At 36.6% G+C, this 24,469-nt stretch overlaps 1 protein-coding gene across 1 annotated transcript in view; it reads left to right on the top strand.

Moving 5' to 3' along the window:
• Positions 1 to 24,469, top strand: part of LARP4 (La ribonucleoprotein 4) — a 69,952-nt gene that overhangs the window by 26,141 nt on the left and 19,342 nt on the right. Inside the window, exons 4-8 of the mRNA XM_068971610.1 lie at positions 1,147 to 1,222; positions 6,818 to 6,954; positions 8,430 to 8,533; positions 14,868 to 14,978; positions 15,709 to 15,762. Coding sequence (XP_068827711.1) covers positions 1,147 to 1,222; positions 6,818 to 6,954; positions 8,430 to 8,533; positions 14,868 to 14,978; positions 15,709 to 15,762 — 482 coding nt within the window. The remainder of the gene's footprint in view (positions 1 to 1,146; positions 1,223 to 6,817; positions 6,955 to 8,429; positions 8,534 to 14,867; positions 14,979 to 15,708; positions 15,763 to 24,469) is intronic.

Here is a 24,469-nt window from a genome sequence, read left to right as displayed (position 1 = left end):
TTTTAATGAAATTAATATCTAATAACACTTTGAGTCTTGCATATAAGACAAAGTAGTGGTAAAATCATGCACAAAATGTATGTTTACATATATCCTATTATCTGTGTATTTAAAGGAGATTAGCCTACTTAATCATTAGTGCTTTTAAAAAAGAGGACATATCATATGATTTTAGCAGGTGGTGTTTTGTGTAAGAATCTAATAAGAACTGATGGTTTTCCAGGCTTTAGTCCTGAAAAATCATGTTCTGGGTTTAAATAATAGAAAGCATAGAGGGCTGTTAGAGAGTTGGTCCAATCCTTTGGACATTTGAATGCTTTAAATATTCCTAGGAAGATACAGTGCTCTAAAATTAAGCAATGAAAAGAATATAAAAAGATAGAAGTAGGTTTTTTTTTTTTTTCTTAAAGTATAGTTGATTTATAGTGTTACTAATTTCTGCTGTACAGCAAAATACATATATAAATATATGTTCTTTTTTATATTCTTTTCCATTATGTTTTATCAGAGAATATTGAATATAATTCCCTGTGCCGTACAGTAGGACCTTGTTTATCCATTCTTTATATAATAGTTTGCGTCTACTAACCCCAAACTCCCAATCCATCTCCCTTCCCCCCACACATACACCTTGGGTACCACAAGTCTATTGAGAGAGAGAAATTTAAGGAGTGTGACTCACATCAGGTTTACTACCAGCAATATAAGTGTGGAGCCATATATATATATATATATATATATATATATCCCACTTTGTGTAGTTCCTGTCTTCAAATTTAGATTACTATTACTTTAGTTCTTTGAGTTTTCATTAAAGGAATAAGTAGTTATCACATTTTTTAAGTATTGATGAGTGTGTTTTACAAAGTGGTATTCAGGTGCTTTTAGTGTTACTGATGATTTGTTAATTGCTTGATAAAATATATAATTTTAAAACTGAAATGAAATCTGTCTAAACAAACAAGAATAGAAAAGTTGAAAGAATTTATTAGACCATGTGTATCTGAATTCTAAAAAAGTGAAAAAACAGTTTTCTGGGATTTTAATTTGTGCATACTTTGTGGCTTATTCTTAAAACAGCAATATGTAGTTTACTACCTGTGGTAATTAGGAGTTAACTTTTTCTCTCTTGTTTTCTACCATCAGGAGAAAGCAACTCAGCAATTTCTACAGAAGAACTAAAAGAGTGTTTAAAGAAACAATTAGAATTCTGTTTCTCACGGTACATTATCATTTTTTGATTGACATTCTCTTCTTTTGAATTGTTTGATTAATATATGTAAAATAACAATGAAGTATTAGACTGGTACAAACTTAATTGATTTCAGATCATGAATTTTAAATCGTTATAGCAAGACTCAAACACATGTTTATTAATCAAAATAGGAACCATTATGATCAACACATTTTTGCCAATGAGAATTAAGTTTATTTAGTCCTGTAGTGTAAAAATTTGTGCTTCGGGATTTGAGAAACTCTTGGAAAGCATTTTCTCCTTCCTGCTGGTTGTAGAAGCATTTTTGCTGCAAAAAGTTTTTTAGATGCTTAAGAAGTGGTAGTGAGTTGGCAAGAATCAGGTGAATATGGTGGATGAGGCAAAACTTAGTAGCCCATTTCATTCAACTTTTTAAGGGTTGGTTGTGCAATGTACAGTCAGGTGTTGTGGAAAAGAATTGGGCCCTTTCTGTCGACTAGTGCCGGCTGCAGGAGTTCTGCAGTTTTGGTTCATCTCGTAGATTTAGTGAGTATATTTCTCAGATGTAATGGTTTCACTGGGGTTCAGAAAGCTGTAGTGGATCAGACTGGCAGCAGATAACAAAACAGTGATCATGACTTTTTTTTGGTGCTGCTTCTCGGTCCAGCCACTGAACTGGTGGTCGCCAGTTGTCATATAAAGTCCACTTTTCATCACATGTCACAATCTGATCGAGGAATGATTCATTGTTGCCTACAGTAAGAGAAGATGACCCTTCGAAATGACAATTATTTTGATTTTTGGTCAGCTCATAAGGCACCCACTTACTGAGGTTTTTCACCTTTCCAATTTGCTTCAAGTGCTGAATGGCTGTAGAATGGTCAATGTTGAGTTCTTTGGCAACTTCTTGTGTAGTTGTAAGAGGATCAGCTTCGATGATTGCTGTCAGTTGGTTATTGTCAACTTCAGATGGCTGGCCATTGCCTTCCTTGTCTTCAAAGCTCTCTTCTTCATTGCAAAACTTTGTGAACCACCATTGCACTGTACGTTCATTGGCAATTCCTAGGCCAAATGTGTTGCTGATGTTGCGAGTTGTCTCCACTGCTTTACAACCCATTTTGAACCCAAGAAAATCTGTTGAGTTTGCATTTTGTCTAACGTCGTTTCCATAGTCTAAAAAAAGTATAAAATACACGGCAAATAATAAGTCATTAGCAAGAAAATATAAAGCAAGAAATGTGCATTAAAATGATGTATAACATAACCACATTTAAGAATGTATTCCAATATCAAATGGCAGAGTTCATTAGTGTAAAACCACAATTACTTTTGCACCAACCTAATAGAATGGAAAAATGGTTTTTTTAATTTCCTTTGGTAATGTATTTTGGTATCATTCTTCAGTGTATTTCTTAACTAGATTTAAAGATGTAGTCTCCAACTGTATATGTAAAGGATCTGTTCCTTTGGAGAAGGAAATGGCAACCCACTCCAGTGTTCCTGCCTGGAGAATCCTAGGGATGGGGGAGCTTGGTGGGCTGCTATCTGTGGGATCGCACAGAGTCGGACACGACTGAAGTGACTTAGCAGTTGGATATTTTTCCTATAATCATATTCATTTTTAGGGTTCTTAAGTTATCTCTTAATTATAGTTGTAGTAGTTTGCTCTTACAACATTTGATCATGGAGTTCTTTTTTTAATGACTTAATAAGATTGTTGATAGATGGGTATAGAATTTTTCACTTTTTATTTATAGGGGTATAGAATTTATATTGCCAATTATTTCTTGGGAAAGGCAAACATTTTAAGATGTCTTATTTACAGATAATTCAGAATTATGTAGGTATATTTATAGCTTAGATGTATAAAATTTCAATTTGTAGAACTTTCCCTTCCAGAAGAGATAGAAGTTGGATATTCTTGGAATGTAATGTCTTCTGTTTTCAGAGGAGGACTAGTAAACCTGTTTTTTAAGCTAGCAACCTGGATTTTGTTAGACTTGTTTATTTCTTTATATAGAATGCATATTAACTTGGGTTTAATTGATTCATCTTGAATATCTCCCTTTTCTCCATTTTGTTCTTTGCCTTGGTAGTCTGGTAGAGGCCCTAGTTCTATAAAAGACCTGTGGCTTTTCTCTAGTCATTTGCTCCTGTGATGCAATTCATATTGTGTAACATACTTACTGTAGTTATTTTAAAATCTTTGCCTACTAACTGGATCATTTTGCCTATATTTCTTGAGTTTTTTTCCCTCTTAATTCTCTATTCACAACTTCTGCCCTTTTTGCATGTCTTACGCATTTTGATTATAATTTGGACACTACATATGCTGGCCACACCATATAAAAAGAAATTAGAAGCTGTAAGTGCCATAATTTTTCTCTCTAGACAAGGTTTGAGCTTTCTTCTGGTTGGCAGTAGCAGATTGATTTCTTTAATCTAGTCAGGAATTGAGCTGAGTCAGGGCTGAGCAGCCATTTTAAATACATTTGTTCTACCTCTGATTTATCTCTGTTCTTTTGTCATGACCCTCTTAGGCTTTTGATTTGGAAACGCAGTTTTCTGTCAGCTCAGTCCTGAAACACCAAGGGAGAATCAGAGGTTTGAGACGAGCTCTTTAGCCTCTTACTCTGTACAGCTCCAAAATCTGGCAGATGTCTTCTCAAGAAGACCTATCTTAGGTTTGACGCTAGGTTCCTTCTTCCACTGGGACTGCCACAGGACCACAAAGATTCTACTCTGCTTCTTCAGCCTGGCTCCCAGCCTCGCATCTTCCTCCTTAGAACTCAATAAATGTCATATGGAGGAAAATTAGCTGTGCAAATGCCTGAGATAAAGCTCTGCTAGTTTCCTTCCGGTCCAGGATATGTACATATCCTCAGAAAAGAAACATCATCTTCCTGGAATTTCATTTTGTCCTTGTAGCTTCCACAGCTCTCCTTTATCACCAAAAGCATGACTTTTTGGTAATCTACCCAAGCTTTTTTAGTTGTTGCAACATGAGCTGTAGCTTATCATGATCTGCCACATTCTACTCAGAACTACAAAACAGTTCAAAGTGGCTGGGCATTTGAGATTTGTAGCTCAGCAAACTTGCCACTGAGACATACTAGATTTAGTCATGAACATATTAGGTATTAGGTCCTATCTCTTCATGGCAAATAGATGGGGGAAAAGTGGAAACAGTGTCAGATTTCATTTTCTTGGGTTCCAAAATCAATGCAGATGGTGACCGCATTCATGAAATTAGAAGACGCTTGCTCCTTGAAAGAAAAGCTGTGACAAATCCAGATACTGTATTTAAAAGCAAGAGACATCATTTTGCCCACAGTGGTCCGAAAAAGCTGTAGTTTTTCCTGAGTCATGTACGTATGTGAGAGTTGGACCATAAAGAAGGCTGAGCAGTGAAGAATTGATGCTTTTGAACTGGTGCTGAAGAAGATTCTTGAGAATCCCTTGGACAGCAAGGAGATCAAACCAGTCTATCCTAAAGGAAATCAACACTGAACATTCATTGGAAGGACTGGTGCTGAAGCTCCAATACTTTGGCCACCTGATCGGAACAGCCGAATTCATTGGAAAAGACGCTGATGCTGGGAAAGATTGAGGGCAAGAGGAGAAGGGGATGACAGAGGATAAGATGGTTGGATGGCATCACTGATTCAGAGGACATGAGTTTGAGGAAATTCCGGGAGATAGTGAAGGACAGGGAAGACTGGAGTGCTGCAGTTCATGGAGTCACAGAGTCAGACACAACTGAGCAACTGAATGATATTAGGTATTAGTCGTAATCCTAGGTGTTATATATCTGTTAATTTGACTTAACTTCTGACAAGGTACGGTTTCTTTAAGGGTATGCCATTCTGTTTTATAAGAATAGACCTGCTGAAAGTCTCAGTCGATTTAGAATACAATCTTTTAGTTGTACTCATGTTTACAGTAGTCTTGTTTTCAGGTTCTTAAGGAATAAGACAGTATGTTCTAATGTCCTTTCTTTTGTGCTGAAGTGAATTTGTCACTGTTATCCTCTGTATTCGTTTTTCCCCCCAAGACAAATAACCGCTATTTGTTGACAGTTGTAACCTTAAAGTGATTAATACTCTATTTTAGTATAATTTTTTAATATATTAATTTATTAAATAATAAAATGATTTTATTTAATATTTATTAATTAAAATTTTAATGTTTATTTGATTATTTTGGTTTGTGTGTGTCTTTGTTGCTGCACATGGACTTTCTTTAGTTGCGGCAGGTGGGGGCCGTTCTTTGTCGCACTGAGTGGCTTTCCCATTGTGGTGCCTTCTCTTGTTGTGAAGCACAGGCTCTGGAGCACAGGCTTCAGTAGTGACAGCACTCGGGCTCAGTAGTTGTGGTTGCACGGGCTTAGTTGCTCCACAGCATGTGGGATCTTTGCAGACCAGGGATCGAACCCATGTCCCCTGCATTAGCAAGCAGGTTCTTATCCACTGTACCACCAGGGAAGTCCAATTTTAGTATAATTTGAATGTAAAGGCCTTGACCCTACTCTTTGCCAGGCACTAAGTCTTCTCAGGTGTCACTAGTGGTGAAAGAACCCGAATGCCAATGTGGGAGACTTAAGAGACCGATTCCTGGATTGGGAAGATGCCCTGGAGGAAGGCTTGCCAACCCACTCTAGTATTCTTGCCTGGAGAATCCCCTTGGACTGAGGAGCCTGGTGGGCTGCAGTCCAAACAGTTGCAAAGAGTGGGCTTCCTTACTAGCTCAGCTGGTAAAGAATCTGCCTGCAATGCAAGAGACCCTAGTTCGATTCCTGGGTCAGGAAGATCCCCTGGAGAAGGGATAGGCTACCCACTGCAGTATTCTTGGGCTTCCCTGGTGGCCCTGATGGTAAAGAATTCACCTGCAATGTGGAATGGATAAAAGAGCTGAGTAAGCAAGGGAGGAGTTGAAACAGGAGTGCTTGTGTGGTTTTAGTTTTAAATAGGGTGGTCATTGAGACGATTTTTAAGCAAAGATTTCTAGCTATCTATAACCATACTGTTTCAAAGATTTAATGTAAATTATAAGACAATTTGATTCTCCTTCAGTTTGTTGTTAAACAGGATTTTATGTGTAAGAATGTGTTTTCCTTTTTTAAAAATGTATGAGACAAAATCTTTTGTCTTAATTTAAAATGATTTAAATTTGTTATTTTAGCTTTATTATTTAAATTTAAAAGTCAAATGTACCTATTGAAAATGAAAAACATTAAAAAATTTAAAGTCCCTCATGATCCAACTTATGGCTTACACTATATTCTCCATATACATGTTCTAACATCAGTGATAAAGTATGATGGAACAAAACTGTATGTAATATTTTGTGATACACTTTAAGCCTTTTTGCATATCAGTATAATTTGATAAACTCCCTTGTTCAAAACTGTTGGACCCAGTGTATTTAGGGATCCAGAAACTTGCCAGAAGTTGTTAAAATGTATCTGTTGCATATTATGTATTTTCAAAGTTTACCTTGTTATTTCTAATAGTATAATTTTGTTTTCCTAGATTTAGTGATAAAAGTAAATAAGGCATCTCTTTTCTTTAGGTGCTTTTTAAAGTTTGTTTTACAGGACTGTACTTCTCTTATTCCTTTCAGGGAAAATTTGTCAAAGGATCTTTACCTGATATCTCAAATGGACAGTGATCAGTTCATCCCAATTTGGACAGTTGCTAACATGGAAGAAATTAAAAAACTGACCACAGACCCTGACTTAATTCTTGAAGTTTTGAGATGTATGTAAATCATACCTTTTACTTTACTTTTAAAATCAAAAATTAAATATTCTTTTGATTTCTGATTGTATAGAAAATTGTTTTTAACTCCATGTTTTTTGTTATTCTGTGCTAATAATTTTTCTGTTTTTATTGACTGATACATATCTGTATCAATTCTGTACCTTGGTTGTTCATCTTGATACCCCCATTTACTCAAGTATAAGCAATTAAACCTCAGGTTTTTTGGCTGTTAAAATGCTTTATGTATTGTTATCCCACCCTCTAAAGCAATGTGTTTCTTGAAAACAGTAAGAAGTAAACTTCATGGCATAACCTGATAGACACACTACATATACAGAACTGAAATGTTAAGTATGTTATTTAGTATTGAATGCTTGAAATGAGTTCATTTCTTTTATTCTGAATTTGTTTTCACAACCTGTTAGAGAGTTGTGACCTCCAGTTTAACAAATGCTGCTCTAAAGTTTGGTAAAGAGTTTATATTTTTAGATTGAGGTTTAAGAATTTTTGGTGGTAATTATGTCTTACATCAGCATTTCTTGGTAACCTCTCTTTTACGGGTTTTGTTAACTACTTGAGTAAAGACAGATCTTCACTTTTATATGAAATTTGTTTGAGATGATTAAAAGTTAAACACAGAAAGTCCAGTAATAGTTTTACATAGGAGTAGGGATTTCCATTCTCAGAGGATAAAGATATTTATTAAATCTCTGATCACTTGGAAAGATAATTTCTTAAAATGACCCAGTCTTGTCAACATTTAAAGAATTGGCCAAGAGACAGAATCTCCTACCTCCAAGGGCTGAAACCTAGGATTTATAAACAAGCCTTCCTTAACAACTGCTTTTATTCTCTCTACTTGCTTGTGCAGGGAGATGTGGAATATTATCCTTTGAAGGTATTAGAAATAAAAGTTTTGGCTTGTGGTACTACCTTTATTCAGTATTACTCAAAAGCAGCATCTAAAAGATGGCTTCTGGGTCTCTGTAGTAGTAAGTAAGAGTAAATATGTTAAAATCACAGAAAGTTTGTAATGATTTCTATATAATTCTTGGTTTAAGTGCTTCTCAGACTTGAAGAAGAATTTCTTCACATGTCAAAGCTTGTTAAACTTCCCAGAGTAGTGTTTGGCTAGTGTAGGTACTTTGACTTTACTTGAATTCAGTAATTGTATATAGGGAAATACCTTATGAGAAATCATTACCAAATACTCTATGAAGGCTTCTTTTCAACTCCAAGTGACAGAGCAAGTACTCTGAATGTTTATTCAGTGATTAACATTGGACAGTGTTCTTTGCATATCAGTCTCAAGGTATTTTATCGTAACTATAATCTTTGAATCTACCACTTAATTTTTTAAAGATGTTAGCCTCTGCTGATTCATTTAGTTGGAAATTCAAATGAATAGTTTTTTAATGGAATTATAATATCACTATTTTTCACCTTTGAATGAAAATTTTTTAAAATTTCAGCTTCTCCCATGGTGCAAGTTGATGAGAAGGGTGAGAAAGTGAGACCAAGTCATAAGCGTTGTATTGTGATTCTTAGAGAGATTCCTGAAACAACACCAATAGAGGTAAATCATTAGCATTGTTTGAGCTAAATATTCTTTCCTGTTTAAATTGGAGGAGGTAAAGAGGCAAGGCTTGTCACTGCTGTCATGTCAGTTACTGTGAATAGGGTGAACACTGACTTGCTTTGTAAATTCTGAAATACTGAAAGAATGGCACACAAGGAGGAAAATGATAGAATTCTGTGTTCTTAGAAGGCTAAATTTGACTATTGCAGTGATACTCATTCTCCATTAATTTAATTGAATGCCAGTTAAAATATAAATAGGCTCTTTTGGAGCTTGATGATTAAACTGAAAGGATTACTTTAGGAATGAAAAATTTGAGTAAGGATTAATGATTTAGGACTGGTTAGCAAAATAATAAAGCTGCAGTCAAATCATAAAGATAGTATGGTACAGGTAGAAGGGTAAAATAATATTTTAATGAGACAGTAAATCCAGAAATGGGGAGTTACCTGGTGGCCTCGTGGTTAGGATTCAGAGCTTTCATTGCCATGACCTGGGTTCAATCTCTGGTTAGGGAACTGAGGTCCCGCAAGCCATGTAGCTCGGTGAAATGAAATTAATTTAATAAAAATCGAAATAAACAAAATTTTAAAAGCATTCAATAGTGTTCTATTTTGAAAAAATCTAGAAATAGATCCTTTTATGTAACAACATAGTATAATAACATTTATTTAATAATCAGATTTTAACCAACTCTCATATACTATAGTTATTTAAAGCCTAAGGTTTTTTGTTTTGATTTACAAATAAAGTAACTGAGCCTTGGAATGGTTAGATAACACATGGACTGTTTTAAGTTACAGAGTCTGGGTTCAAACTTAATCTTCCTATTTCCAAAACCCATGTTGTTTAAGCCATGAAGCTTCACACCGAGTTGTCATGTTAAGGATAAATTAGAGATGAGGAGGGTTAATCAGTAACTGATATGGTAATTGATTAACCATTTTAAAAAGAATTTTTAGACCCTTGTCACCTATTTGACACATAAGTAGTTAATCTTTTTGCCTGGAGTCATTCAGTATTAAATTTCCAAAAGGATGATTTCCTAAACTTAGAAGCAGTGAGAGAAATTAGAAAAGAACCTGTCACTGGATAGATCTTGGATTTTAAATTATTAATTATGTGTCAGAAGTAACAAATTGAATGGAAAATTGCAGAAAGGAAGAATATTTGCAATATTAGGAAAAAATTTCAAGTGTATGAGCCAGAAACTGCCTGGATTTGGATTCCAGCATTTTTATTTACTAGCTCTGTGACCTGGGATAAGTTACTTAATCTCTTTTTGTGTTTGCCACAGTTTTCTCATCTATTAAATGGAATAATGCATGGGTGCTGTGTCACTTTGGTCCTGTCCAACTCTTTGCCACTCTATGGATGGTAGCCTGCCAGGCTCCTCTGTCCATGGGATTCTACAGGAAACAATGCTGGAGTGGGTAGCCATTCCCTTCTCGAGGGGATCTTCTGTCTCCTGCATTGGCAGGCACATTCTTTACCACTAGTGCCACCTGGGAAGCCCAAATGGGATAATTTGTTGATGTTGTTTAGTCGCTCAGTCATGGCTGACTCTTTGCTACCCCGTCGACAGCAAGCAGCCTGCCAGGCTTCCCTGTCCTTCACCATCTCCCAGAGCTTGCTCAGGTTCATGTCCTTTGAGTTTGTGATGCCATCCAACCATCCTGTCCTCTGTCGTCCCCTTCTCCTCCTGCTATCAGTCTTTCCCAGCATCAGAGTCTTTTCCAACGAGTCGGCTCTTTGTATCAGCTGGCCGCAGTATTGAAGCTCCAGCTTCAGCATCAGTCCTGCCAATGAATATTCAGGACTGATTTCCCTTAGGATTGACTGGTTTGATCTTGCATTCTAAGGGACTCTCAAGAGTCTTCTCCAACACCACAGTTCAAAAGCATCAGTTCTTCGGTGCTCAGCTTTCTTTATGGTCCATACATGACTACTGGAAAACAATAGCTTTGATTGTATGGACCTTTGTTGGCAAAGTAATGTCTCTGCTTTTTAATATGTTGTCTAGGTTTGTACAGTTTTTCTTCCAAGGAGCAAACGCCTTTTAATTTCATGGCTGCAATCACCATCCACAGTAATTTTGGAGCCCACGAAAATAAAATCTGTCACTGTTTCCATTGTTTCCCCATCTATTTGCCATGAAGTGATGGAACCAGATGCTTTGATCTTCGTCTTTTGAATGTTGAATTTTAAGCCAGCTTTTGCGCTCTCATCTTTCACCTTCATCAGGAGGCTCTTTAGTCCCTCTTCACTTTCTTCCATTAGAGTGATGCCATCTGCATATCTGAAGTTATTGATATTTCTCCTGGCAATCTTGATTCCAGCTTGTGCTTCATCTAGTCAGACGTTTCGCATAATGTACTCTGCATATAAGTTAAATAGTCAGGGTGACATTATATATTCTTGATGTACGCCTTTTCCAATTTTGAACCAATCCATTGTTCCATGTCCAGTTCTAACTGTTGCTTCTTGTCCTGCAGACAGGTTTCTCAGAAGGCAGGTAAGGTGGTCTGGAATTCCCACCTCTTTAAGAATTTTGCAGTTTATTGTGATCCACACAGTCAAAGGCTTTATTGTAGTCATTGAAGCAGAAGTAGATGTTTTTCTTTCTTTTTCTGTGATCCAGTGAATGTTGGCAATTTGATCTCTGGTTTCTCTGCCTTTTCTAAATCCAACTCTTACATCTGGAAGTTTCTCAGTTCACATATTGTTGAAGCCTAGCTTGAAGGATTTTGAGCATTACCTTTATAGCATGTAAAATGAGTGCAGTTATGCAGTGGTTTGAACATTTTTTGGCATTGCTGTTCTTTGGGATTGGAATGGAAAGTGACTTTTTGCAATCATGTGGTCATTACTGAGTTTTCAAATTTGCTGGGATATTGAGTGCAGCACTTTAGCAGCATCTTTTAGGGTTTGAAATAGTTCAACTGGAATTCCATCACCTCCACTAGCTTTGTTCATAGTGATGCTTCCTAAGGCTCAAACTTCACACTCCAGGATGTCTGGTTCTAGGTGAGTGATCACATCATCAGGGTTATCTGGGTCATTAAGATCTTTTTTGTATAGTTCTGTATATTCTTGCCACCTCTTAATATCTTCTGCTTTTATTAAGTCCATACCATTTCTGTCCTTTATTGTGCCCATCTTTGCAGGAAATGTTCCCTTGGTATCTCTGATTTTCTTAAAGAGATCCCTAGTCTTCCCCATTCTATTGTTTTCCTCTACTTTTCATTGTTCACTTAGGAAGGCTTTCTTATCTCTCTTTGCTATTCTTTGAAACCCTGCATTCAGAGTTCCAAATGGGATAGTAGTAACAAATGAAATTGTGAGAATTGAGTTATTATATAAAGAGCTTTGAGCAATACTAGGTACATTAGCCATTGTTATTGTTTCTGTAGTTATTATAACTCATTCTGCATACGTAGAGTGCTTATACAGATGAAAAACAGCAGATAAAGAAAGCAACACACTATTCATTTTAAAAAAAAGTAAAGGAAGTACAGATGACTAAAATAGCCAGAGAGGGTTGATCTTGGCAATAGTCTCTAAAAGTCAAATTAAATTGAGGAGATTTGGATGGTGACCTGAAAGACTGTTGTCAGGTGGAATAAATTTTGATTTGTTTATATCCAGACTTCTTATACTTAGGAAAGTAAATCTATGAATATTATTCTTTCTAAAGAATGATAAAAGGATAAAAAATAATAGATTATATTAAGATTTAACTAAATTCATTATACTATTTGAAGGAACTGGAAATATCTGAAGAGTATTGATAGATTTTTAAAGGTAGAAATCAATGGGTGTCAGTCTAATAAAATCTGTCACTGCTTCCACTTTTTCTTCATCTGTTTGCCATGAAGTGATGGGACTGGATGCCATTATCTTCGTTTTTCGAATGTTGAATTTTAAGCCAGCTTTTTCACTCTCCTCTTTCACCTTCATCAGCAGGATCTTTAGTTCCTCTTTACTTTCTTCCAGTAGAGTGGTATCATCTGCATATCTGAGGTTGTTTGTAATTCTCCTGGGAATCTCCATTCAAAGGCTTTAGCGTAGTCAGTGAAGCAAAAGTAGATGTTTTTCTGGAATTCTCTTGCTTTCTGTATGATCTGGTGTATGTTGTCAGTTTGATGGGGTTCCTCTTCCTTTTCTAAATCCAGCTTGTACATCTGGAAGTTCTCAGTTCATATATGCTAAAGCCTAGGTTAAAGGATTTTGAGTATAACCTTACTAGCATGCAAGATGAGCACAGTTGTATGGTAGTTTGTACATACTTTGACACTGACCTTCTTTGAGGTTGGAATGAAAACTGACCTTTTCCAGTCCTATAGCCAGCGCTGTTTTCCAAATTTGTTGACTTATGGAATGCAGCACTTTAGCAGCAGCATCTTTTAGGATTTGAATTCAGCTTGAATTCCAACACCTTCACTAGCCTTATTTGTAGTAATGCTTCCTAAGGCCCACTTGACTTCACATCCCAGGATAAGGGACTCTAGGTGAGTAACCAGACCATTGTGGTTATTATCTTCATCAAGACCTTTGTTGTATAGTTCTGTGTATTCTTGTCACCTCTTTTTAATCTCTTTGACTTCTGTTAGATCCTTACCATTTTTGTCCTTTATCGTGCCCATCCTTTCATGAAATGTTCTTTTATATCTCCAGTTTTCTTGAAGAGATCTCTAGTCTTTCCCATTCTATTGTTTTCCTCTACTTCTTTGCACTGTTAACTTAAGGCCTTCTTATCTCTCCTTTCTATTCTCTGAAACTGTGTTCAGTTGGGTAAGTTTCCCTTTCTCTCTTGATTTTTGCTTCTATTCTTGGGCTCCAAAATCACTGCAGATGGTGACTTCAGCCATGAAATTAAAAGATGCTTACTCCTTGGAAGAAAAGTTATGACCAACCTAGACAGCATATTAAAAAGCAGGAACATTACTTGGCCAACAAAGGCCCGTCTAGTCAAAGCTATAGTTTTTCCAGTAGTCATGTATGGATGTGAGAGTTGGAATTATAAACAAAGCTGAGCACAGAAGAATTGATGCTTTTGAACTGTGGTGTTGGAGAAGACTCTTGAAAGCCCCTTGGACAGACGGAGATCCAACCAGTCCATCCTAAAGAAAATCAGTCTTGAATATTCATTGGAAGATCTGACGCTGAAGCTGAAACTCTAATACTTTGGCCACCTGATGCAAAGAACTGACTCATTTGAAAAGACCCTGATGCTGGGAAGGATTGAGGGTGGGAGAAGAAGGAGACGACAGAGGATGAGATGGTTGGCTGGCATCACTGACTCAATGGACATGAGTTTGAGTAAACTCCAGGAGTTGGTGATGGACAGGGAGGCCTGGCACACTGTAGTCCATGGTGTTGCAAAGAGCTGGATACGACTGAGCAACTGAACTAAACTGAACTTCCCTCAGCTATGTATAAAGCCTCCTCAGACAGCCATTTTGCTTTCTTGTATTTCTTTTTCTTGGGGCTGGTTTTGGTTACAGCCTCCTGTACAGTGTTACAAACCTCTGTTCATAGTTCTTCAGGCATTCTTGTCTCCCATATCTAATCCCTTGAAACCATTTGTCACTTCCACTGTATGATCATAAAGTATTTGATTTATGTCCTACCTGAATGGCCTAGTGGTTTTCTGTACTTTTTAAAATTTAAGCCTGATTTTTGCAATAGGGAGCTGATGATCTGAGTCAGTCAGGTCCAGGTCTTGTTTTTGCTGACTGTATACATTTGCTCTATCTTTGGCTGCAAAGAATATAATCAGTCTGATTTCGATACTGACCATTTGGTAATGTTCATGTGTAGTCGTCTCTTAGGTTGTTGGAAAAGGGTGTTTGCTATGACCAGCACATTCTCTTGACAAAACTCTTTGTTTAACCTGCCCTGCTTCATTTTGGGCTCCAAGGCCAAACTTGCCTGGAGAAATGCATGAAAATAGTTAGCACCTAGAAAATGCTAATCTAGGACCTTCCCCTTCCTGCCACCCCTCCCTCCCCTCTCCCATTTTATTAGATAATGATAGGACTTCAGAGATTTTTCTTTAAGGAAGATTTAGCTTGCCATTAGGATGTAAATAATTTTTCAGTTTTGCTGATTATAAAATAAGTTTCCTTCCCTAAATCACCCACGTAGTTTACACTACAACTGTGCATATTCTTCTTTAAGAGCATAATCCTACTCAACAGAAAAATGTGCAGAAGATATAAACAGTTGTTACTAAGTAAAGAAATAGAAAGGACCAAAAGACATGAAGAGGAAAAACTGCCTGTTATTGATAATATTTTTAGGGCTAACTGAAGTTTTTCATTTTTAGGAAGTAAAAGCTTTGTTTAAAAATGAAAACTGCCCCAAGGTGATAAGCTGTGAGTTTGCACACAATAGCAACTGGTATATCACTTTCCAGTCAGACACAGATGCGCAACAGGTGAGAAGAAAGCTTTTCTTTTGATTTGAACTGCTGGTGGAAAACGAGAGAGTGTGTATTTTAATTGAGAAAAATGTGTGCTTACAGTAATGTTTATCAAGACTTTGGAGAACTTTGTTCACTTTTTTGGTTTTGCTTTCTCATTGGTTTCCTTTTTGATGATCTTCCTAAAGTTTTGTTTCATCATAAGAACCATTTCCTATCAATAAAAAATTAGCACACAGTTTTCAAATTAACATGTACTCAGTAGTTAGTATTTCTGTTACATAGTAGGCCGCAATATATATAACTTCTGATTCTTGGAATTTTGACATAATGATATTAACTCTTAATTGCTACCATGTTTTATATAAAGATAAGTAAAATTACTTTGAAACAAAAATTTATATAATAACATTTTTAAGTCACTCACAGATTTGTCTTAATTCTTCATCTTAGAAGGCTCTCGGAACCTATTGTAAAATTGATATGTAGTGATATTTTGGGTCTTTTCTGAATTTTGTGCATTTTATCTGTAGTGATCCATAGTAGTCATTACATAATAAATGTTAACTGTAGCCGAGGTCTTACATTTCTGCTTTTTCATTTCCTATCATCTGCATAATGGGGTCATCTTCAGAATTTTTTATAGTTTAGAGATAGTTGGTAATATTAAACCTCTCACTAGAATAATGATTGCTTTAATGAAATATTTGAATGCTAATGAAAGTTCCTTTCTGCTTTGTAACAGGCTTTTAAATACTTAAGAGAAGAAGTTAAGACATTTCAGGGCAAGCCAATCATGGTAAGAAACATTTTTTTAAGTAGTCTAGTTTCAGACAAGAAAGTTTTTGTTGTCTGTTAACAAAGATGAATAACATTTTATAAATCACATAATGAGTTTAAAGAAATTTCTGACTCATATGAAATGTTGTTTCAGAAAATTAGTTGATAGAATATCAAAATACTTTCTAAACAGCAATAACTTCTGAAAGTATAACTTCAGACAGCATGAAGTTTTAGTCAGATGCTGATTGACACTGTGTAAGATAATTGTAGATCTCAAAAGTCAGGAGCAGGAATGAGTTTTTAGCAACGAAGGTGGGAAACATTCCCCATTTCCAATCTCATTTCAGTTAACTGCATCTATGCTAATACTCAGCTATTTGTGAGACCTGGAAATTGTCATTGATGATACTTGGCTCACTGTTTACATGTCCAATCTGTTCACTTCAAAATCCACTTCAAAACTTCTTTCAGTCATTATTGCCATTGTTTAGGCTTTTGAGAGATTAGAATAGCCTTTTAACTATTGTGCCTTCAGCTTTCCCCTCCTTAAAGCCCATCCTCCACATTACTACCAAACCTTCCCTCGTGGCTCATATGGTAAAAGCATCTGCTTACAGTGCAGGAGACCTGGGTTCATTCCCTGGGTTGGGAAGATCCACTGGAGAAGGAAATGGCAACCCACTCTCCAGTATTCTTGCCTGGAAAATCCCATGGACAGAGGAGCCTGGCAGGCTACAGTCCACGGGGTCGCAAAGAGTCGGACACGGCTAAGTGACTTCACTTCACTTGACCATCTAAGATAGAATCCTAAACATGCACTTATTTTGACAAGCTCCACGTTCCCTGGGTAATATGTAATTATTGTTTGTAAATGTGGTGTGTTGTTCTTACTGTTACTGAGCTCTTAACTGTATATCAGTGTCTATTCTAAGCATGGTGTGTGTATAGACTCATTTAATTTTTACAAGAACCTAGTAAGGTGGGTACTCTCCTTTTTACTGGTAAAGAAAGTGAGGCACTAGAGTCACATACCCAGTTCCACATAACTAGTAAGTGAAAGAACCAGAGTGAGAAAAGCTTACATTTATTAAGAGGTTGCATCTCACTTACTGTTCTAAGAACATGACATATTTAAATCTCACTACTACTGTATTATTACTTTTCATGGTGGTATTACTTCTCATATTACGAATGAAGGTATCTGCCAGCTATCATTCTAGTTCCTCTCCCTGTAATACTCTTCTCCTTATTTCCTTTCCCTGCTTGAGGCTATTAGGATATTCCTGGAGGTCTTCTAACAACTTCAAAGTTTTATATGTCAGATTTAGGTCTTTGATACATCTGAAATTAACTTCATATATAGTATAAGACAGGGGTCTAATTTCATTTTCCCTTCATTTATAGAAAGGCAGTTGTGTTTGGACTTATTAAGTGCTCTGTCCTTCCACAAGTTGTGTGTAATGTTGTATCTATCCTATATATCTCTAGTTGTTCTAATTACCATAGATTTCTAATATCCTTTTCTCCTTGTACAATGTCTTCCTTCTTGTGCTTTTTTGGAATTATCTTGAGTATTACTTTTCCATATGAATTTTGGAATGTTTGTCTAATGGTAACAAACAACCAATAGTAACAAAAACCTTATTGGAATTAATGGGATTACATTTAATTATTTGATTATATTGGAGATATTTGGCAGTTTTACCCTGAATTACTCATTATTGTGGTAACTTTATTATGATATATTTTCTCTATTCAAGTCTGTTGTATTTCTTATTTCCTTAAAGTAATTTTTACTGCTTTTTTCCCTTTCCTTGGTAACTTAGTGATTTTTTCCAAAAATGTTTTCATTTGTAGCAGCCTTGCTGAACTCCTTAGATCGATTAGTTTGTCGGGCCTTTTGGATTACTTGCTTGATAGATCTTACCAATAAATAATCACTATTTTGATTATTCTGTATACCTCCTGTATCTTATAGCTTATTGCTTTGGCTGAGATCCCAGGTTTAGTGGTAAATTTGTCCCTTTGTTCCTTCCTTTCTTTCACTATAAATAGTTTTCTGCTTTTTCTGCCATTTTGGTTTTCATCTATGGTTCTTTTGATTATCCGTCACATAGTCCATGGGGTTGCAAAGAGTCAGACATGACTGAGTGACGGAACAACAACAACAAAGCAGTATTCTTGCGGAGATTCACATTAATTTTTATATCATTCATTAAAACCAGATGACCTTACACCCAGAAAGACACATGCAGGAGCAAGAAATTGTATGTTCCAGGCCTTGATGCTATTTTCAGCCATCCATCCTTTGATCTGGGCATGTCGTTTACCCCTAAGGTTTTGGTTTGTTTCTTTGAAGTGTGCCTGCTTTTCATTTCTGAAGTTCCCTGGTTCAAAAGCAGTGATCTTGGAGGACAAAGGGATTCGGTGAACAATGCTTGCCCTCCTGTGCTGTGGATAATTTCATTAAGAGGCAGTACTTCCTGTTTTAATTGAGTTTTTATGACTGAGAATTAAGTTTTATTTGGATTTCATATAAATTGTATATATTATAGAATATATGTATATAGTATATATGTTTACTTCTATATATATTTCTGTTACATATTTACTGTTTCAGAATTTTTAACTGTGAAAGTAATACCTGTATGTGGTAAGAAGGTCAAGTGATTCATAGTAAATTAATTAATTAAATCTCCCTCTCTCAGATTCCTCCAGTCATTTTCCCTGTAGGTAATATGAGAGAGTAATTTTTTCTGCATGCATTTAGAAATCTTCTTTGTGTCTATCTTTATGGGAATGGAAATGTACAGTGTATACACTTCTGTTGTTTTCTCATAGTAGATCTTCAGGATCTTTTCATTCACCATTGTTTCTGTTATACATACAATATTGTTTTATCATGATTTAATCATTTATCTCCATGGAAAAACATTAAGTTGTTGCTCTGTTTACAGATAATTTGCAATGTATGCTTTCTTTAAATTTTTTTTTTATTATTGTGGTAAAATATGCATACATGCAATCTGCCCTTTTAAAGGGTACAGCTCAGTGGCCTTTAGTACATTCACATCGCTGTACAATTGTTACTGGTATTTTTCAGAACAAAAACTCTGAAACAAAGTTCCCAAACATCCCAGCCTCCCAAATAAAAATGCTATACCCATGAAACAATAACTTCCCATTCTTCCCAGCTGCTGGTAACTTCCCTTCTAGTCTCTGTATTTCTGAATTTACCTGTTTTAGATGCCACATACAAATGGAGTTATGTGATATTTTTTCTTTTGTGTCTGGCTTATTTCACTTAGGATAATGTTTTCAGGCTTCATCTATATGGAGCATATATCAGAACTTCATTACTTTTTGTGTGTGTGTGTTTTATAATCCATTTCTCTTTTTTTAAGATTTTTTTTCAAAAAATTTATTTTTGATTGAAGGATAATTGCTTTACAATACTGTGTTGGTTTCTGCCATACAACAACATGAATCAGCCACAGGTATAGAACTTCATTACTTTTTATTTGATGAGTAATATTCCACTGTATAAATACCACATTTCTTGTATCCATTATCTATTGAAAGATGCTTGGGTTGCTTCCATCTTTGGATTATTGTAAACAATGCTGCACAACTATCTGTTTGAGTTCCCGTATGTACTGGGAGTTACTGGGTAACATAATTATATGTTTAACATATTGAGGAGCATAAGTGTTTTCCAAAGAAACTGTATCCTTTTACATTCCCACCAGCAATAGAGGAGGATTCAAATTTTTCTACATCCTTGCCAACACTTATTTTTGCTTTTTTGATAAAGCCAGTGGGTAAAAGTGGAATCTTATTATGGTTTTGGGTTTCATTTTCCTAGTGACACAAGATATTGGGCATCTTTTCATGGACTTCTTTGACATTTTTATGTCATTTTTGAAGAAATGTGTATTCAGGTCCTTTGACCATTTTTAATTTTATTTTTTAAAACTATTTTTAAATTTATGACTGTTTTGGGTCTTGATTGCGGCACGTGCAATCTTTGTGGCACTACTCGGACTTCTCTTTAGCTGTGGTGTGAGGGCTCAGTAGTTGTGGTGTGCAGGCTTAGTTGCCTGGCAGCGTGTAGGATCTTAGCTTTCCAGTCAGGGATGGAAGCTGCATCTCCTGCACTGGGAGGCAGATTCTTAACCAGTAGACCACCAGGGAGGTCCCTGACCATGTTTTATATTGGGTTATTTTTGTTGTTGTTGATTTGTACCAGATCTTTATATATTCTGAATATTAACCTCTTGTCAGATATATGATCTGCAAGTATTTTTTCCCATTTTGTAGTTTACCCTTTGACTCTCTTGAAGTGTCCTTTGAGACACAAAAGTTTTTAATTTTTATGAAGTTCAATTAATTTTTTTTGTTGTATGTGCTTTTGGTGCCATACATCAAAAATCATCGCCAAATCCAAGATCATGAAATGTTAACCCTATGTTTTCTAACAAGGGTTTTTATAATTTAGCCTTTTCTATTTATTTCTTAAAAATTTATTTATTTTTATTTTTGGCTGCACTGGGTCTTAGTTGCTGCATGTAGGCTTTCACTGTCATGAACGAGGGCTACTCTCTAGTTGCAGTACTTAGTCTTCTCATTACAGTGGCTTCTCTTGTTCAGAACACAGAATCCAGCGTGTGGGGGCTCCAGCAGTTGGGGCATGCAGGCTGTAGAGCACAGGCTCAGTGGTTGTTGCACACGGGCTTAGTTGCCCAGCGCATGTGGAATCTTCCCAGACCGAAGACTGAACCTGTGTCTCCGGCAACTGGCAGGTGGATTCCTAACCACTGGACCAACAGGGAAGTCTCTAGAACTTTTAAAATTGGAGTCAGTCTTCTCAAGCTTTGCCACCACTTTAACAACTAAGTTTATGTAATATTTAAATCCTTTCTTCTTATTGTTTCAACAGTCTTCCACCATCTTCATCAGAAGTAGATTCCATCTCAAGAAACCACTTTCTTTCTTCATCCATGAGAAGCAACTCCTTATTTGTTCAAGTTTTATCATGAAATTGGAGCAATTCAGTTCCATCTTCAGCTCTGTTTCTAATTGTAGTTCTCTTGCTGTTTCCACCACATCCACAGTTAACTTCTTCCAGTAAACTTGAGTCTTGAACTGCTCAGTTATCCATGAAAGTTGGAATTAACTTATTCTGAACTCCTGTTCATGTTGGTATTTTGCCTTCTTTTGATGAATAATCTTAATGGCATCTAGAATGGTGAATCCTTTCTAGAACATTTTTAATTGATTTTGCCCGTCTCCATCAAAGAAATCATTATATCTGGCAACTACTCTATAACCTTATGAAATGTATAGTAAAACTTATATAATTAAGTCTTGAAAGCCAAAATTTCCCCTTGATCCATGGGCTACAGAATGGATGTTGTGTTAGCAGGCATGAAAACAACATAAACTCTGTCATATATCTTCCTTAGAGCTCTTGGGTGACCAGTTGCATTGTCAGTGGGTAGTAATATTTTGGAAGGAATCTTTTACTGAGCAGTAGATCTCAGCAGTAAGCCTAAAATATTTAGTAAACCATGTTGTTAACAGTTGTGCTATCTTCTAAGCTTTGTTGTTTCATTGATAGAACATAGGCATAGTTTGGTTCAGTCACTCAGTTGTGTCCACCTCTTTGTGACCTGATGGACTGCAGCACACCAGGCTTCCCTATCTATCACCAACTCCTGGCGCCTCTTCAAACTCATGTCCATCACGTCAGTGATGCTATCCAACCATCTCATCTTCTGTCATCCCCTTCTCCTCCCACCTCCAATCTTTCCCAGCATCAGGGTCTTTTCAAATGAATCATTTCTTTGCATTAGGTGGCCATAGTATTGGAGTTTCAGCTTCAGCATCAGTCCTTCCAATGAGTATTCAGGACTGATTTCCTTAAGGATGGACTGGTTGGATCTCCTTGCTGTCCAAGGAACTCTCAAGAGTCTTCTCCAACACCACAGTTCAAAAGCATCAATTCTTCTGTGCTCAGCTTTCTTTATAGCCCCAATTCTCACATCCATACATGACTACTGGAAAAACCATAGCTTTGACTAGATAGGCCTTTGTTGGCTAAGGTGTATATGTTAATCTGTATATATGTGTAAATGTGTATACGTTAATCCCAAGCTCTGCTTTTAAATGTGTCTCTGTTTTTAAATATGCTGTCTAGGTTGGTCATAGCTTTTCTTCCAAGGAGCAGCAAGCATCTTTTAATTTCATGGCTGCAGTCACCATCTGCAGTGATTTTGGAGCCCCCCAAAATACACTGTTTCCATTGTTTGCCCATCTATTTCCCATGAAGTGATGGGATTGGATGCCATGATCTTAGTTTTCTGAATGTTGAGTTTTAAGCCAACATTTTCACTTTCATCAAGAGGCTCTTTAGTTCTTCTTCGCCATAGTGGGTTTACCATAATTCTGAAGGGTCAAAGGATTTTTGGAATGGTTAATGTGCGTTGGCTTCAGGTTTAGTCACTGACTGCAGTAGCCCCTACCAAGAGAGTCAGCCTGTCCTTCTAAGCTTTGGAATCTTGAAGCCAGGCGTTGGCTTATCTTCTCTAGCTATGAAAGTCCTGAGGTATTTGAAAGTTTATTACTTATTTTAGCTAGATATTCTGGATAACTTGGTGCGGCTTCTACATCAGCCCTTGATCCTTCACCTCGCACTTCGATGTTATAGAGATAGCTTCTTTCATTAACCTCATGAACCAGTCTCTGCTGTCTTCAAACTTTTCTTTTGTAGCTTCCGCATCTCTCTCAGCTTTCACAGAATTGAAGAGAATTAGGGTCTTGCTCTGGATTTGGCTTTTGCTTGAGGGAATGTTGTGACTGGTTTGATCATCTATCCAGATCACTGAAACTTTTCCACATCAGCAATTAGGCTGTTTGGCTTTCTTATCATTTGTGTGAACTCTTATTTCAAGAACTTTCTTTGCATGCACAACTTGACTTAATTGTTTGGCACAAGAAGCCTAGCTTTCAGCCTTTCTTGGCTTTCAGCATGCCTTCCTCACTAAACTTGTTCTGAAGGACTTCCCTGGAGGTCCAGTGGCTAAGACATCATGCTCCCAGTGCAGGGGCCCAGGTTCTATTCCTGATCAGGAAACTAGATTCCACATGCCACAACTAAGAGTTTGCATGCCACAAGTAAAACCAGGAACAACCAAATAAATAATTTAAAAACCATTTCTAGTTTTTTACTTAAAGTAAGAGAGCTGTGACTCTTCCTTTCACTTGAATATTTAGAGGCTAGTTTAGGATTATTAACTGACCTAGTTTCAATATTGTTGTATCTCAGGGAATAGGGTGATCCAGGGAGAGATTGAGAACAGGAAAACTCCATTGGTAGAGTAGCCAGAACACACACATATTTATTGATTAAGTTTGTCGCCTGATATTAGCGTGGTTTGTGGTATCCCAAAACAGTTAGAATAGCAACATCAAGGATCACAGATCACCATAACAAGTTTAACAATAATGACAAAATGAGAAATACTGGAAGAATTACCAAAATGTCATGTAGAGACACTCACCACAGTTAGAGAAAGCCCACTTGTAGCAGTGAAGACCCAGTGCAACCAAAAATAAATATTTTTTAAAAACTGGACCTTTATTTTATATACTTGAAGCTAATATAATATTATGAATCAACTCTTAACAATGTGAGCAAATGCTGATGGGAAAATTGTACCAATTGACTTGCTCAATGCAGGCCTGACATAAACCCTTAGTTTGCAAAAATAGTACAAAATAAAAACAAAACCATAATATTTGGGAAGCACAATAAAGCAAAGTGCAATGAAAGTATAGTATGCCTGTACTGCAACTTGATTATCTAGTTACTTGTTCTTACACATCTTTGTTCCTTGGTTACATCATTTTTAGTGGACTGTCCTTTTAAATCTGTTTTCTATCTTTGAAAAATGTGGTGATGGGACTTCCTGGTGGTCCAGTGGTTAAGACTTTATGCTTCCACTGGAGGGTACAGGTTTGATCCCTGGTTGGTGAACTGAGGTCCCACATGCCATACAGCATGACCGGAAAAGCAAACAAAAAAGCCTCAGGTAGGAAATGCCTTGATGGTTTAGTGGTTGGAACTTCATGCTTCCATTGCAGGGGGCACGGGTTCAATCCCTGGTTGGGGAACTAATATCCCACAAGCTGCAGGCAGTGTCCATAATAATATAAATTAAAATTTATTATTTGTGTGTGTGTGTATATATATATATACACACACACTCAAACTTTCTGTTTTTAAAATTAATCTATTACTTTTGGTTGTACTGGGTCTTTGTTGCTGCAAGTGGGCTTTCTCTAGCTGCAGTGAGCGGGGGCTACTTTTCATTGTGGTGCATGAGGTTCTGATTGCTGTGGCTTTTCTTACTGTGGAGCACAGGCTCTAGGCCCACAGGCTTCAGTAGTTGACTGCATGCCAGCTCAGAAGCTGTGGTGCACAGGCTTCTAATTGCTCCATGGCATGTGGAATCTTCCCAGACCAGGAATCCAACCTGTGTACTCTGCTTTAGCAGGCAGATTCTTTACCACTGTGTAACCAGGGAAGTTAGCTGTGTGTGTGTGTGTGTATATATACATATAGTGTTAAAATACATATAAAATTTACCGTCTTAACTATTCTCATTTCATTTAATAGTTCAGTAATAGTAAACACATTGTCTTTGTTGTACAGCCATCAC

Source organism: Capricornis sumatraensis, chromosome 4 (genome assembly GCF_032405125.1).
Source record: "Capricornis sumatraensis isolate serow.1 chromosome 4, serow.2, whole genome shotgun sequence".
Taxonomy (NCBI): Eukaryota; Metazoa; Chordata; class Mammalia; order Artiodactyla; family Bovidae; genus Capricornis; species Capricornis sumatraensis.
This window is presented reverse-complemented; position numbering and strand designations above follow the sequence as displayed.